Source organism: Spea bombifrons, chromosome 11 (genome assembly GCF_027358695.1).
Source record: "Spea bombifrons isolate aSpeBom1 chromosome 11, aSpeBom1.2.pri, whole genome shotgun sequence".
Classification (NCBI taxonomy): domain Eukaryota; kingdom Metazoa; phylum Chordata; class Amphibia; order Anura; family Pelobatidae; genus Spea; species Spea bombifrons.
In genome coordinates this window covers 18,358,772-18,373,163 of record NC_071097.1, presented here as the reverse complement: position 1 = coordinate 18,373,163, position 14,392 = coordinate 18,358,772, and the positions used below count along the sequence as shown (strand labels likewise).

General features: G+C 39.4%; 1 protein-coding gene across 1 annotated transcript; it reads right to left on the bottom strand.

The window, feature by feature from the left end:
- Positions 1–200: 200 nt before the first annotated feature.
- On the bottom strand, positions 201–11,246 carry RUFY2 (RUN and FYVE domain containing 2). Its single transcript, XM_053451063.1, has 14 exons — positions 11,152–11,246; positions 10,081–10,194; positions 9,214–9,387; positions 8,247–8,364; positions 7,465–7,566; positions 7,060–7,183; positions 6,762–6,826; positions 6,382–6,447; positions 5,623–5,692; positions 4,186–4,287; positions 3,537–3,650; positions 1,902–2,066; positions 1,164–1,255; positions 201–542 (listed from the first exon to the last, which is right to left on the bottom strand). The coding sequence occupies exons 2-14, from the start codon at positions 10,154–10,156 to the stop codon at positions 434–436; spliced, it is 1,377 nt and encodes a 458-aa protein (XP_053307038.1). The 5' UTR covers positions 10,157–10,194; positions 11,152–11,246; the 3' UTR covers positions 201–433.
- Between the last annotated feature and the right edge of the window lie 3,146 nt (positions 11,247–14,392).

Genomic DNA, 14,392 nt, shown 5'->3' with positions numbered 1-14,392 from the left:
TTCATCGTCAATTTCCATTTTCAGAAGCCACCAGCTCTTCATTTTCTCTTCTCACGTCTCTGTTTCGTAAGACGTCTTTTGTAATCTGCCATAAAAGTAAACCAATCTTGGAAAAAATAACAAAAAAAAGAAAGAAAAAAAAAACAAAGGACATACGTACAATGGGCAAAGGAAAAAGAATATAAAAAAAGAAAACTACGTAGAGTTTGAAAAATACCTTTTACTACCACCTGGAAATATACAACTTAAATTGTTTAAATTTGCCGTTAATTATATGGCATATATATAAGTACCTAACATCCGTGAATAATATATGTGCTTTTTATTATGTTTAGGAAAAATCATGAGATTTCGTATTTATTTCGATGCCAATTTAGTTGCAAACTAGATATCACCTGTGCTCGTAAATTGTACTGTATATAGATAAATAATGTTAGAAAGATATATCTTTAATCAGTTTATATTGTGGGGCAGGGTCTGTTCCAGCACCCTTTATATAGGACATAGTAATGCTTCTAGTCTTATACATCAGATCTTTATCACTGTATTGGTGAAGTAAACAAATCACGAAAGGAAAACACAAAAAAGGGTAAATTAACAAAAAAAGAGGGGGAAAGAAAAATGTCATTGTTATTTAACACAGCTGAATGTTCAGGTCAATATGTTTAATGATGCAACCAAATGATAAGTTCTAGATTCTTTAAAAAAAAAAAAAAACCTCTTACACAACATATAATACCACTCTTATTTTTATTATTATTTATTAATATTAATATTATTATTTTTAATCCCACTTGATTAAATGAGATTCCGCACACATCTCAGAAAATCCTCAACTAATCTCTAGAATGCATTTTGAAGCGCAGTATAGAAGTGACCTAAAGTGACACATAGACATGGAGGGTATATGTGTGCCCCTTCCAATACCTGAAATCCACACTGAAATATTTGTTTGGCAGGTTACAAGAATCTCTGCCAACTTCTCACCCAAATGCTGCGCAGTATTCTGATTTAAAATGTAAAGCAGGTCTTGTCATCCTTTTATTTACTGATAATGGACTCTAGAAAATATTCTTCTAAGGACAGCTGGATCAGCTAAACTTCAGGAAACCCCCTTAGCAGCAAAGTAATAATCTAATAATTTCCTACGTCTAAAAACCTACCTGTGTCCCAGATGGGTTCTGGCAGTCAGCTGACTGTGTTTTTCTCCCAATCTATCGATAACATTACTTCCTTTGATGTCTTCTTCAGAACGCTTCCAGAAAGAAAAAAAATAATGAAATGCAAATATTTTACATTACATTCGTAAATTAAATAGTACTGTTATAACGGAATATAACTATATCTGTTTGAAACAGCTGAATCTGGATTAAAAATTAGAAATTAATAATTAAGATATACTGAGTGCATTATAAACCTTAGAAACAGATTCCAGAATGGCAATATGCTGTAGTATTCTGGACTGCTAACAAGTCAGGTTGTAAGGACATAGAATATTATTACTATTAGTATCTTTTATTTATATAGCGCCTTTACGCAGCGCTTAATACAATGCATATATTCAAGGGGTATGACAAGACCAGAATTAACTGACTGAGACGGTCCGAGCAGTAAAGGTGTTGCCTAACCTTGCCGCTATGATTTTTCCTTGGCTTTAAATACACTTTTTGTTTGTACTTTAATAGAGCTGATCATCTACCTATATAATATTCTGATAATGTATCCGCTTGAATGAAGTATCAATCACTGTGTACATTTAGTGCATTCTGGTACTGGCCAAGGCCTGAGGCGATGGGTCTGGGGGGAAGACAGACCCTCAGTTTCAAAACCGGGGGCAGATCAGGCACCTTACTTAATGGACGGTTGGGGAGATCTCATTTACACTGTGTCGGCTCTGATACCTGCATTTTTTGGTACATCTCATGTTTTATTGCCTTTACTTCTTCTAGTTGTTCTTTCAATCCAAAGAGGGTATCTTGTTTCTCGTGAATGTCTTTCTCTAGCAACTTCATTGCAAGTTCAATTTCATGTTGCATTTCCAAAGGTTCAAGTTCGCTTTCTGCACCCTGTAAAAGAGAACAAACAGGTAAATTAAACATTGCCAAAAAAGTACTTAGGAAACAGTAACACTCATCTCCCCCCAATCATTAGCAAAAAAAAACTTATCTCTTATCTCTAATACAGCATCTTTTACACTTCAAGTAATTAGCCCACAGTCCGCAATAAAAGAATGAAGTGACAAGGTACTCCTTAGCACCAGTAACCACTGAAATACCTTTTTTTGCTGAAATATGATCTTTTTAGCTCTTTGTTTTATCTTACCTTACCCTGAGGGCCAACCAAAAAATAAAATAACAATATATTGTGAAACAAAATGATGTACCCAAAACGGGCCTTGGATTGAACCCATCCCCCACACTTAAGGTAGGTAGGGTGAGATGGTTTTTTTAACTCACTCCCTCTCCATCCAATTGGATAGGAAAGGAGGGAGAGATACAGAATGGGGTTTGTGCTCCTCCAAAGGGTTAATGCTGCCAAAACCCCATCCTAATGGTCAAAGAATGGGGGGCACAGAAATGCCTTTGGTGTTTGTCTGGTTTTTAACCTCCATCCAACCAGGTAAGTGGTGAGCTCTGTTAGTTTTTATAAGCGTCAAGCTTTCTATTTTATTTTTATGCCACTTTTCCTTGGGCTGAAGATGAGAACTCTGGGGCATCAATCATTGTTGCTGGTTGGCCCCTAAAAGGTGATATTTGCATGTCAACTTTCATTAGAAAGGATTACTGAATCCACAAGTGGCTTTTTCAACTTAACTCACCTTCAGTTGAGTGTATGTCCGTCGATTGTTATGTGCGAACACTCACTGTTTAGTCAATAGACAAAAATCCCACATTCCAAATTATTTCTATTTTCATTGTTACACTAATGTAAATACATGATAGGTATGAAAATAGCTTTACAAAGACACAGCATGGGTTTAAACAGCCTCTAGTGATAGAGGCATATGCTGAGTCTACCAGACAACTCCCGACAATACTCTGGCAGACAGTAGTATTCCAAAGCAATATTCACAGAATGCCCTGGGAAATGGGAAAACGTCATGAAGTATCCTAGCCAGGCCTTTGGTAGAGCTGGAAATTATAAATCTGAATAACTGAATGGACTATTAAGTAATATTAACACAAGTAACCCATGGTTTCTCATTGCTAATTGCTCCCCGTTAAATAAATGCCAGAATGTGGATCATTGTGATTGATGAACTGTCAATAGCAAGAGTTGTGCCTGACCCTGAAGCCAAATGCAAGCCGAAATGGATTGACCCAACACATAAGAAAAGCCTTCACAATCATATGTGAAGACCAAAACACTGAAGAGGGGGAAGTGTCTGAGCCAGAGGGTATATATCCTGTATATACAGCCAGCTGTATATCCATACTCATCCAACTGACATATAGCCAGGCATTTAACCGAAGCCCTCGTTCTGCCTAATACATAGTATCAATCCCTTTTCATGCCAACCACAATAGGGAACTCACGTGCTGCATCTGCAACTCTTCATGATCTTGTGAACAAGCTTCGGTGTACATTTCACCCGGGCCAAGTCTTGATTGTCTATACAATTGTTCTGCCTCAATGCTGGCTTTGGTAGCCTTCAAAAATGTAAAGTCACATATCTTATTATTCTGTCAAGCTAAAGATTTTTTGTGTATATTTTTTCTGAATCTGATAAAATGTTAAGCGATGTATGATTTAGCTCTATTTTCAAACAGGATTCCTTTAATACAGTTTCTTTACATGCACTTTCACTGATTAATACACCCGTTGGTGCTACCCTAGGTCTGGCCCAGGTATTATTTCCACATTTGTCATGCCCTTTGCTAAGCGTTATATCCCATCCTCCTCCTCATGTGGTAAAGCAGACAATAAAGGGTTACAGTCCTCCAGAGTGTAAATGGGCCAGATTACAGATCTCCCACGGAACTGGCCCATGGAGGAACCTGATTGCCCAACAGGGCCGTCTGTACCTGCATAGGGTTTCTTACTTCTGGACCTACCAGCCTAGACCCGTATATACCGATCCCTTAGGTTTTGTGCTTTTAAGAGTATCTATTTGCGCCGCTTTCACAGATTGACTTGTGAAACATAAATATATGATAATTTTGCAAATTTATTTCAAGTATATACCTGCAGTTGTTGGTGAGCCCTCATTAAAATCAATGCATTTTCATTCCTTAACTGATGATTTTCCTCTTGAAGTTTAATAATGTTATTCTTCGCTATTGCCAACTAAAAGTATACAATCCGGAAATAAGCATATGAACATAAGTACAAATACAAAGAATTTCAGGAAGAAACGCATATACTGTATTTCCCCATGTATAAGACGCACCTTTTTCAAAAAATGCGGGGTCTAAAAACTAGGTGCGTCTTATACAGTGGTTGTAGATTGCAGTTACTACTTACAGTCCCTCCCTGCAGTCACTCTGATGATTGGCCCCAACCCTTTCTTCTTCCCAGTCCCTCCCTGCAGTCACACTGATGATTGGCCCCAATGCTTTCTTCTTCCCAGTCCCTCCCTGCAGTCACTCTGATGATTTGCCCCAACCCTTTCTTCTTCCCAGTCCCTCCCTGCAGTCACACTGATGATTGGCCCCAATGCTTTCTTCTTCCCAGTCCCTCCCTGCAGTCACTCTGATGATTGGCCCCAACCCTTTCTTCTTCCCAGTCCCTCCCTGCAGTCACACTGATGATTGGCCCCAATGCTTTCTTCTTCCCAGTCCCTCTCTGCAGTCACACTGATGATTGGCCCCACCCCCTTCCTTATAGCGTCCACACTGCTCAGCAACTCATCTAATTAATATTTGGGCTGCTGAAAGTTAGGGGAGGTGGGGGTTAATTTAGGAGCAGTTATGGTTAATGGGGTGTTTAGGGTTAATTTAGGGGCAGTTATGGTTAATGGGGTGTTTAGGGTTTATTTAGGGGCAGTCATGGTTGATGGGGCCTTTAGGGTTAATTTAGGGGCAGTTATGGTTGATGGGGTCTTTAGGGTTAATTTAGGGGCAGTTAATAGATGGGAGTGATGAGGGTGATGAGGATGAATTTTATGATGAATAAAACTTGAGTTCAATAACTTTATGTAATAAAAATGTTTTCAAATTTCGAGCCCCAAAATTACATACATGGGAGCGTCTTATACATGGGGAAATACGGTAATCTATAAACATGGTCAGCATGCAACAAAACAACTGCAGGGATTTCATCATTCAAAATACAAAAAGTACAGGTCTAGTTTGTATTCCCAAAATATTCCAGGGAGCAAATAACCCTCGGGGCAGATTTGTATTGCATTAAATTAATCTAAAAAGTGGAGCAGATTTAAGACATTTTGATTAATAGACTCTAAATACAATTCCCAACTAAAAACTAGATTACATTTCCATTTTTTTCCCCAGGCGGTAATTGATTTATTGTGGCCAGCAATTTGAGTGCAACCACTGTAAAGGGACTCCCTAAAGGGACCAAAGGTGACCCAGTTGATCTTTATATTAAAGTATTTACTAACAATTTCTTTTTTTTTTTTTTTTTACAAAAAAGAATAAAAAAGCATAAAAAGGACAGTACCTCCTCGATCAGTTTTGTGTTGGACTTTTCCAGGGTATCAATTCGCGTATGGAGACCACCCACAGTAGCGCTAAAATAAAAGTATAAAATAGCACACAAAAAAATAAAAATAAAACACGTCTTCCCAGGCCAAAACAGTAGCCAAATGTCTGTTATCTAGATGCGTAGTGCATGCTAAACTGAATTGACAATTATTATTTTAGGTTACATTGAGGCAGGCAGGGATAGCAGATTTCACTTTCACTATGAGTAAAATATGGTGTAGAGATACAATAATATCAATGTATAGATTTACACAATTTGGCACTGACATTCTATCGTCCCAAGTGTAAATGGTTTAACAATTTAGAAAGCACACAGAAAATAGGCAACCAAATACTAAAAAAAATGTCAGTTATTTATTATGACCATCCGGAAAACCACCGATTTTAGTGCTAAAACATCGTGAGCAATCTATCATGCTCCAGCACAGACCTAGATCACCAATATGGTCAAAATTACCTATTGAAGCTACTAAACAGTTCTAATAAGGCATTATTAGTTCAAGAAACAAAATACATAAGGGTAGAACCTCCTAAAAGCAGTATGTTTATCCCACCCATGGAATTCAATTTATTTTTCCCTAATGTGATTTAACATTGTAATGTTGCAAATTTATAAAAGTTTATCTTAAGTACTGATTTTATTGTTTTAATCCATTACGCAAATATTTAATGATGGATTTAGAATAAGGATGCAATTGGTACAGTTACTACTTACTTCAGTTGTCTGTTGAGTTCTTCAACGTAGTTCTTCTGGTCCAAAATTGCAGAAATTTGTACACTCCTAGAACAGAAAAATATTATTGGACATTAACTGGGTGTTACTAAAGTTTGTCAGCGGTTCGATTATTCTATATTGTGCTGGTGCGGTAAATGCAAGCGTTTTTCTTTTTTGGTGTCTCTTTCTGTTATTATCTCCCCTGCTTCTTATCTAACTCAGACTCATGCTGTACGCAACCTATAGTAAACATTTTATTGTTCAAATAAAAGGAATCTGCATCAGCATTAGTACTAGGAAGATAAACTGTAAAAAAACACTATTTTCTAATTTAAATATATAATCACAGCAACAAAATGTAAAAGAAAAATAGTATCTACCTTCCTTCCTTGGAAATATCATCTTCTTCTGATTTAAGATATATGGAAAAATCAATTACTCCAACCTAAAAATATAAATGTATAATTTTGATAATTATACACAATTTTGAGTGCTATTTCCAAGAATGCATCCAAAAGCATCACCACTGTCCCCAACTGGACAGCTGTTGACTACTCTTGAGGTCTTAAAATATATGTGCTATTACAGCACAAGATGTCTCAATGCACAGAACAAGCATATACATCTTAGGCTTTTCTATAGTGCCAATATTTCTCTCATAAAGCAAAAGAAACGTACTTGTGCATCCAAGTCTTCTCCTTTCACACAAAGGTTAGCATCAATGACGTTCAATCCAACCAAGAGGCCAACAATAACCGTGCCTTCTTCCTCCATCATTACGGCATAATTTTCATAAAATTCACTATTGAAAAAAATAGAGTAAAGTAAATAAAGCAAATGTTTTTATAATATATATATTGGTTAACTAATTAAAGGTAGACAGTTGGTATAATTTTTTTTTATTTAATTCATGTAATACATTTTTATTCAAACTTTTATTTATTAGCATTGGTTTGATATTTTGTATTCTGGTTCCCTGCAGCAAACAGCAAAATGCTTCTGGAGATTCTTGCTAAAGCCCTCTATTGTATATATATATATAAAAAAACATCACTTACAACACTGAAATACTGAGTTACAAACCTCAGGAGATCCCTGCGCAAAATTAGGCAACGCAGATAATCTGCTAGCTTTTTCTGCATCATTGACAATCTCAACCAAGCTCTGGCACGGCCAAGTGGTGTTCTACAAAGAAACAAGATGATAACAGTGTCAGGTATGTACTAATGCTAGCAGTTGGATAAGAATCCTCTGAAGTTACCATTTGGTAGCATATGAAGTGCCATAGGTACATTGTTATGGATGCAAAAGCCAAACTTGGGTAAAAATAATGCAGAATTCTATTTAGGATTATATGAACGCTGCTACCAGATTTATCTCGATCCCATCGCTGTACTAACACCTCTCCCCTCTGTCAGTCTCTTCACTGGTTGCCTGTGCGCTTCAGGATTCATTTAAAAGTCCTGACTTTTACTTTCAAAGCCCTAAATAGCGGTTCCCCTCTCTACTTCTCCTCACTCATCTCTAAATACGCTCCTAACCGGTCTCTCCACTCATCCAATGATCTCCTTCGGTCCTCCTCTCTGATTTCTAGCTCTGATTTTACACACTTAAAAGATTTCTCAAGGGCTGCCCCTATCCTCTGGAATGCCCTTCCCCGGCTTATCTGCGTGTCCCCCTGCCTTCGGTCCTTCAAAAAATACCTCAAGACCCACTACTTTATGGACATCATGGACAAAAGGCCACTACAGTTTTGTTTCATTGGTAAAATGAAAGAATATATAATTTTTTCCATACATTTTACACAAATCATATATTAACATATTTGTTCTTTAAACTATACCACTGTCAGCATATAAATATACCTTAGTCCCGGTAAGTCTCTTACACTAGCAGCAACTTCTTCTGCTTCAGGACACAATTTCTCCACAATCTCCAGAGGTCCCCATATTGTTTTGTTACAACTAAGAAATGATTTTCGCACTGAAAAAATATATGTATAAAATTCTAGTCATTTCTTTATTCCACTTGTAATGGCCTCTTATCTAAACACATATGAGGTTTATTCACTAAGGGGAAAACTTGATAGGAGAATTTGCAGAAGAGTTCCCTACTTCACTATACATTATGAAGGGCCAACCCCAGTTAGCTTCCACTGCAGGGAAAGCTAGACTGGCCCTGTATAATGTATTTACAGATAAATCACCGAGAATGCTTTAGTCTCCTTATACGTTGAATTAATCATTATACAGGGCCAGCTCACCCCTTCTTACAGAAGAAGTTTGTGAGTGTTGGCCCTTCATAATAAATGGTTAAATTCCCTTTAGTGAATAAACGCCAGTCCTAGATTCCCACTATGTTCGCAGACTGGCAAGTTTCAGCTTGGGAAAAGCTCGACCACATTTCCTGAAACCTCATGTAAGCAAATAAATAGTAATTTAACCCCTTCATTACAAAGCCTGTACATGTACTTGCTCACAATGTATTGTTTTTAATGGGTTTAAGGACAACTCATTGTCCTTAAGGGGTTAAGATCTGGTAACCAGATGGTTATACATGGAAATGGAGATTAAATATAATCTATAGCTATGAACATGACAAAAAGCTAACTGCTACTGATCTATTCCAGAACATCATAAACCATATTAATATTACAATAATTTTCAATCTTATAAAACTCCACCAATATTCTATAGTTTTTTTACATCCTTTCTCAAAATGATGATATAAACACATTACCCCATCGTATGTTTATGCATAAAAGATGCCACATTTTTATTAAATATTAAGGCGCTAAACACATAATCCCGCACCAATACAGATGGTATATACCTTTAAGGCCATGCTTGAGGCAATGTTCCATAACAACAAAGAACTGCTGTAATGGAGGGTAATCTGTGTCTAGGGTACGGCCAAAGCCCAAAGCTGATTCAATGAGTCCTTTTATACTGAGCTTTGCCATGTTCAGCAAATTTGCCCGTTCAACCACAGCTGGGTCTCTCGCAGCTGGAAAGCAAAGCAACGGCGTTTAAAATGCAGCATAAACCTTCTGCATATTAAAGTAGGTAGATCTAACTGTACTAGATATATACACAGTATATACATATCTCTAGATAGATAGATAATTAAAGGTGGCTTTAAGAGGAATGCTACGAGCAGGCGAATGAAGTGTACCTAAGTATGCTTCCTGCTTTCAGTGGAGGCAGACGGGGGGGTGCAATGTTATGAGGACAAAGTGCATGGTTTGTGCTATTCACGCCGCATTCAGGCAGATACAGTTTTTGTGTATTATGGAGCTGTCTGTAGAGACATCACAAAAGGGAAAAGCATTCCTTGATCAATGTCCTCAGAGAGTGGTCATCAAGGTTAGTCGATGTGCTACCCTCCCCCCGTCCCCGGCTCATAATAACATCCTAACATCAACAGCCTTAATGTAACTGGCTGCGTTGGGTAAGTGAAGAATGGATGATTGCTAGTGTTTCAGTTCCATAGATTGGATATATATATATATAAAGCATTAGGCTGTTTTCTATCACAGATAAAACCAAAACAGGAAAATATATTATTGGATATTGTTAATTTCTGGATCCAGAGTATTTGGTTTTATTTCCTAAAACTCGGTGTTAGCTGTTTAAAAAAACCCAGATATTCTGGAATTCTGTCAGTAAAAAAGCAGTAAAACGAAACCATTTTACAAACCTGGCTGAGACACGACAGCTGCCGTAATGTGGGAGACCCAGCTTGCCGGGCTTCTCTGTGCTCCATACTGGGCCATGGTGTTGGAGGGTGGCAAGGATGCTTCTGCACCGTAACCTGTAATTCATATAAGTGCACATCTACAGACCAGAGAACACCACCAAGACAATGACACTAGGCTTCTAACCCCCCCCCCCCACACACAGGATTATAGATGTAGCTGTCCATGTTCAGCTAGGAAGGGCTTATATGTGGGCCAATGCATTTCACACACGGCTGATTTCAATACATAGCTTTGCAGCACTCAAAGGCCTTTTCCGCTTCTTAGTGAAGCAGGACGATCCTGAGAACACATACGAACCATCTAGTCTGCCCATAGTCTTCTGATATAAAAGTTTTGTCTTAGATTTCCGCGCATGTTTACATTCCCTCACTGTACTAGCAAGTGCCACTTCTGCTAGGAGGCTTTTCCACGTATCTACCTCCCTCTCAGTAAAGTAAAACTTCCTTACATTACATCTACACCTTTAGGTTATGACCTGCTGCACTTTGTTAAATGCCTCCTTTATGTATAGGAATGTTTAAAACGATAAGATGAATGAATAAGTGCATGTGGGAGAATGTGGATGATGTCATATCATGAAAACAGGACACTTTCTATTTGTAATAAATAAATCTGGTTGGTTTGTGCTCTATTTATTTAACACACCTTTCAGATTTAATCTGAATGAACCTTATACCTCTGAGTAAGCCCAAGTTCGTCTTAAACATGGGGTTGCCTAGGTTACCGTTGCTAACCGGGTTACCTCTCCCTCAGATCTTCCGCTAGAAAACGGATGGCCGCGCCCTTACATCCTAAACTCCACCGAGTGTTTTCTGGGGGGGGGGGTTACAACCTATTCCTTTAAGATACCCTTATATTAATTATATGGAACACAGATTCAAGTAATCGTAGACATACGACATCGGATGGATAGTATTAGAAGGTCCCGTGTTCTCTTAACATATGACACAGCCTGGACGTCCATTGACCCCCCCACCCCATTAAGCCAAAAGTCTTCCGGGGCACCCTACCTTAGTTCACACAGCCGGCTATCAGTCGCCACCTTCCTGCTGCTTGTTGGGAGTTCGCCCAGAGATTGTATAAACTGCGCATGCGCTCAACCCAGCCACAGCCGTCCATTGCTCATTCTGCGCAGCTTCGAGAATAGCAGGCGTGCGCATTAGAATGAGATTACCCAGTGATTCCAACGTGATGTCAGGGAAATGGGCGGCTGTCCAGGGTGCTGAAGGAACGAATCGATCTCTCTCCTGCGGGATAACTGTGCGTGCCGGGGCTGGACAGACACAATAGCAGCTGAACACGAATGTGACATGTATCAGGGAATGTGTGTTCGTATGAGGTGTGTGACATGTATATATTTAGGGCAAAAAACTGTCTACTGTATCATCCTGGCTGTGGATTATTTGTTAAAATAAAATATACCAGGCTAACGTTTCGTGAACAGCAAAGAGCCATATATATTTAGGGACTACCTAGCAAAAGTGTTTTTCTGTGGATCCTGGCTATATAATATGTACGGTATATATACAGTGAAGGAAAAAAATATTTGACCCCCTGCTGATTTTGTAGGTTTGCCCACTGACAAAGACATGATGAGTCTATAATGTTAATGGTAGTTCAGACTGGTGGTATAATGCTGTGGGGGACATTTTCTTGGCACACTTTGGGCCCCTTAGTACCAATTGAGCAACGTTTAAATGAGACAGCCTACCTTGGGTGTAACCAGAAACCACAGGGCCATGGTGCGAAAATTGCCCCAGGGCACCGCAACTCCACAAGCACCTTTTGCCACTGCCACCTTTGCCCCCAAATAGCTTGCCTGGGCCAGCTTTGCCCCAAGCATCTTATCAGTACCCCCAAACAGGCTGTCTGTCCCATCCCTGCCCTCCAAACAACCTGCCTATTCTACCTCTGACCCTAAACACCCTACAAGTGGCACCACTTCTCCTTAACAGCCTGCTTGTGCCATATATGCCCCTTAACAGCCTGTCTGTGCCATCTCTGCCCCTAAACAGCCTGCCTGTGCCATCTCTGGTCCCTAAACAGCTTGCATGTGCCACCTCTGCCCCTTAAACAGACTGCCTGTGACATCTCTGCGTTAAACAGCCGGCTTGTGCCATATATGCCCCTTAAACAGCCTGCCCGTGCCATCTCTGGCCCCTAAACAGCCTGCATGTGCCACCTCTGCCCCTTAAACAGACTGCCTGTGACAATTCACTCACCCATTCACCCTCCTGCACCTCCTTACCTCACCAGCAGATTTCTCTGGTCCAGGGGCAGGCTGAGCAGAACTGGGTCCACACCGATGTCTATGTGGCCCGACAGCTGCCCAACGTGGGCACACACTGTGTGTGGAAATTCTCTTTTCCTGCCCAGGGGAAGCAGGAAGCTGATGAGTGGCACCTGGGACAGACCCCCTACCACAAGCACACCACAGATAACTGCAATATAACGCTTGTTAACATGCTTACCGGCTTATAGGTTTGTCTTGCACTTTGTGGGATATTTAATTAATGCTGAATACATATGTAACGGAAGATCTAGTCACATTTTGTAAGATTTACATGTTTGCTACTTGTGTTAATGTGTTGAACTAGAGTCACACGTTTCATTATGTGTTATATTGCAAAATACACATCATTATTTCTACAGCTCTGGGGATAAATATCTGTTGCACTTCTGAAGCATCCAAGAGGCTCAGTGGCCCTGACAAATCTGATAGGAATACACTGAGAGGTGTATCCACAAAACCAAGAGATGAGTTCAGAATTTCAGCACACCAACTTCACTTAAAGGGCTATCCATGAGCTTCTCTTGCTCTGGTGCATTATAAACGTACCTCCAGTGAGCTCCAGCGCTGGCTCAGCTAGTAACGGTAGGGATCTAGCAAGAGGCACCAGTGTGCATGTCTTGTAAGTTCCATTGATTTCAGTAGTAGACCGTCCCTGCCATTTATTGGCTTCTCACTATGGCATTTTTTTCAGATTGAATTAATGCATTTGAAAGTACTTACAAAGTACAGTTATATGCATAAATTATTCAGGAGTGTCTCATATTAACAATGCATTAATGGCAGCCAGCTCAGCCTTAAACTCCTGGTTTAGTGAATACACCTCTAAGCGTGTATGTGAGTTAAGCTTGCTTCTTGCTTCTGAGTTAAGTCTTGGATGCAATGCATAGTTCTTGCTTCATCTTCAAAGTGTGAATTATGTGTTAGTTCCAGAACACTGGTAGCATTGTATACTTTCATAAAAACACACATTTATTTACTGTCCCTAACAGTCATGCTAAAGATGAATGCATATTAAAGTACTTGGTGAATACTTTAATATGTTTTTAATAACATATTCGCTTACTTGAAGTAGAAGCTGCATATCTGGAGCTGCAGCCACACACCTCCTCCATGGCTGCTCGCCACTCACTGGCTGCTCAAAGAAGTCAGTAAGTGGCGTGAAAGCTCTCTCATTGAAATCAATGGGTTTGCAGAGCCAGTGTTGGAGATGACTGGCTTTAAGTATATCACGTACAAGCAGAAAATAGCTGGGAGGGGGCAGACAATGCAGCAAACAATGTGACACTTCCTATATCCTTTTTTTTTTTGGCAGTCTGCTGATATTATGATGGGCTGACATGCCGCTGCGCATGCATACTACTTCAGTAGAAGCGGCCGGAGAAGGAAAATAAGACGGTGGTCTAATTTTCTAATTTGTTTAGAGTGTGCAAAAATACAAAATTCTGTTTTTAAAGTGCTTTGCAGTGAATGCAATACTGATTCGATTTTATATGTCGGAGAGCTAGACGTGATAACTTTATTAATCTTGGTGCAACTGAATCCATAACCAAATATTCAATATTCTTTAACAGTCACTACTATACCTTCCGAAAAGGCATTGCCGATTGCATTGGTCAAACAACTATTCAATGCTTTCTCTAATTAGTGACATGGTGTAGGTGTAAGACAGGAAAAGGAAGCGTTTCTATGGTAACAAAGGTAGCCTTTGTAGAAATGTTTCTTTATTCCAAAATTAGGTTTGCTATGTGTCTGGGTTTAAATTTAACAGTCGTTGGGTACTCTTTACAGGTTAACATGCTTTACAGATGCTGGCCATAATTAATCATTGCATTTATTTAATTAATATGGCTTGCGTGTGATCTTCAGTTCCCAAGGGCCGTCTTCTCCTTCTCTGCCTGCATGTCTTAACGCACGTTAGTGTCATTATCAGCCCTCGTGGGCCAGATCACCAACCTCTA

Excerpts from the sequence above, each read along its gene's own strand:
- RUFY2 (XM_053451063.1), bottom strand. The coding sequence starts at position 10,156 with ATGGCCCAGTATGGAGCACAGAGAAGCCCGGCAAGCTGGGTCTCCCAC. Across the intron at positions 5,693-6,381 it reads GAACTCAACAGACAACTGAA|CGCTACTGTGGGTGGTCTCC; the intron begins GTAAGTAGTAAC and ends CTTTTATTTTAG. Across the intron at positions 543-1,163 it reads AGAACCCATCTGGGACACAG|TGATAAAGATCTGATGTATA; the intron begins GTAGGTTTTTAG and ends TCACCAATACAG.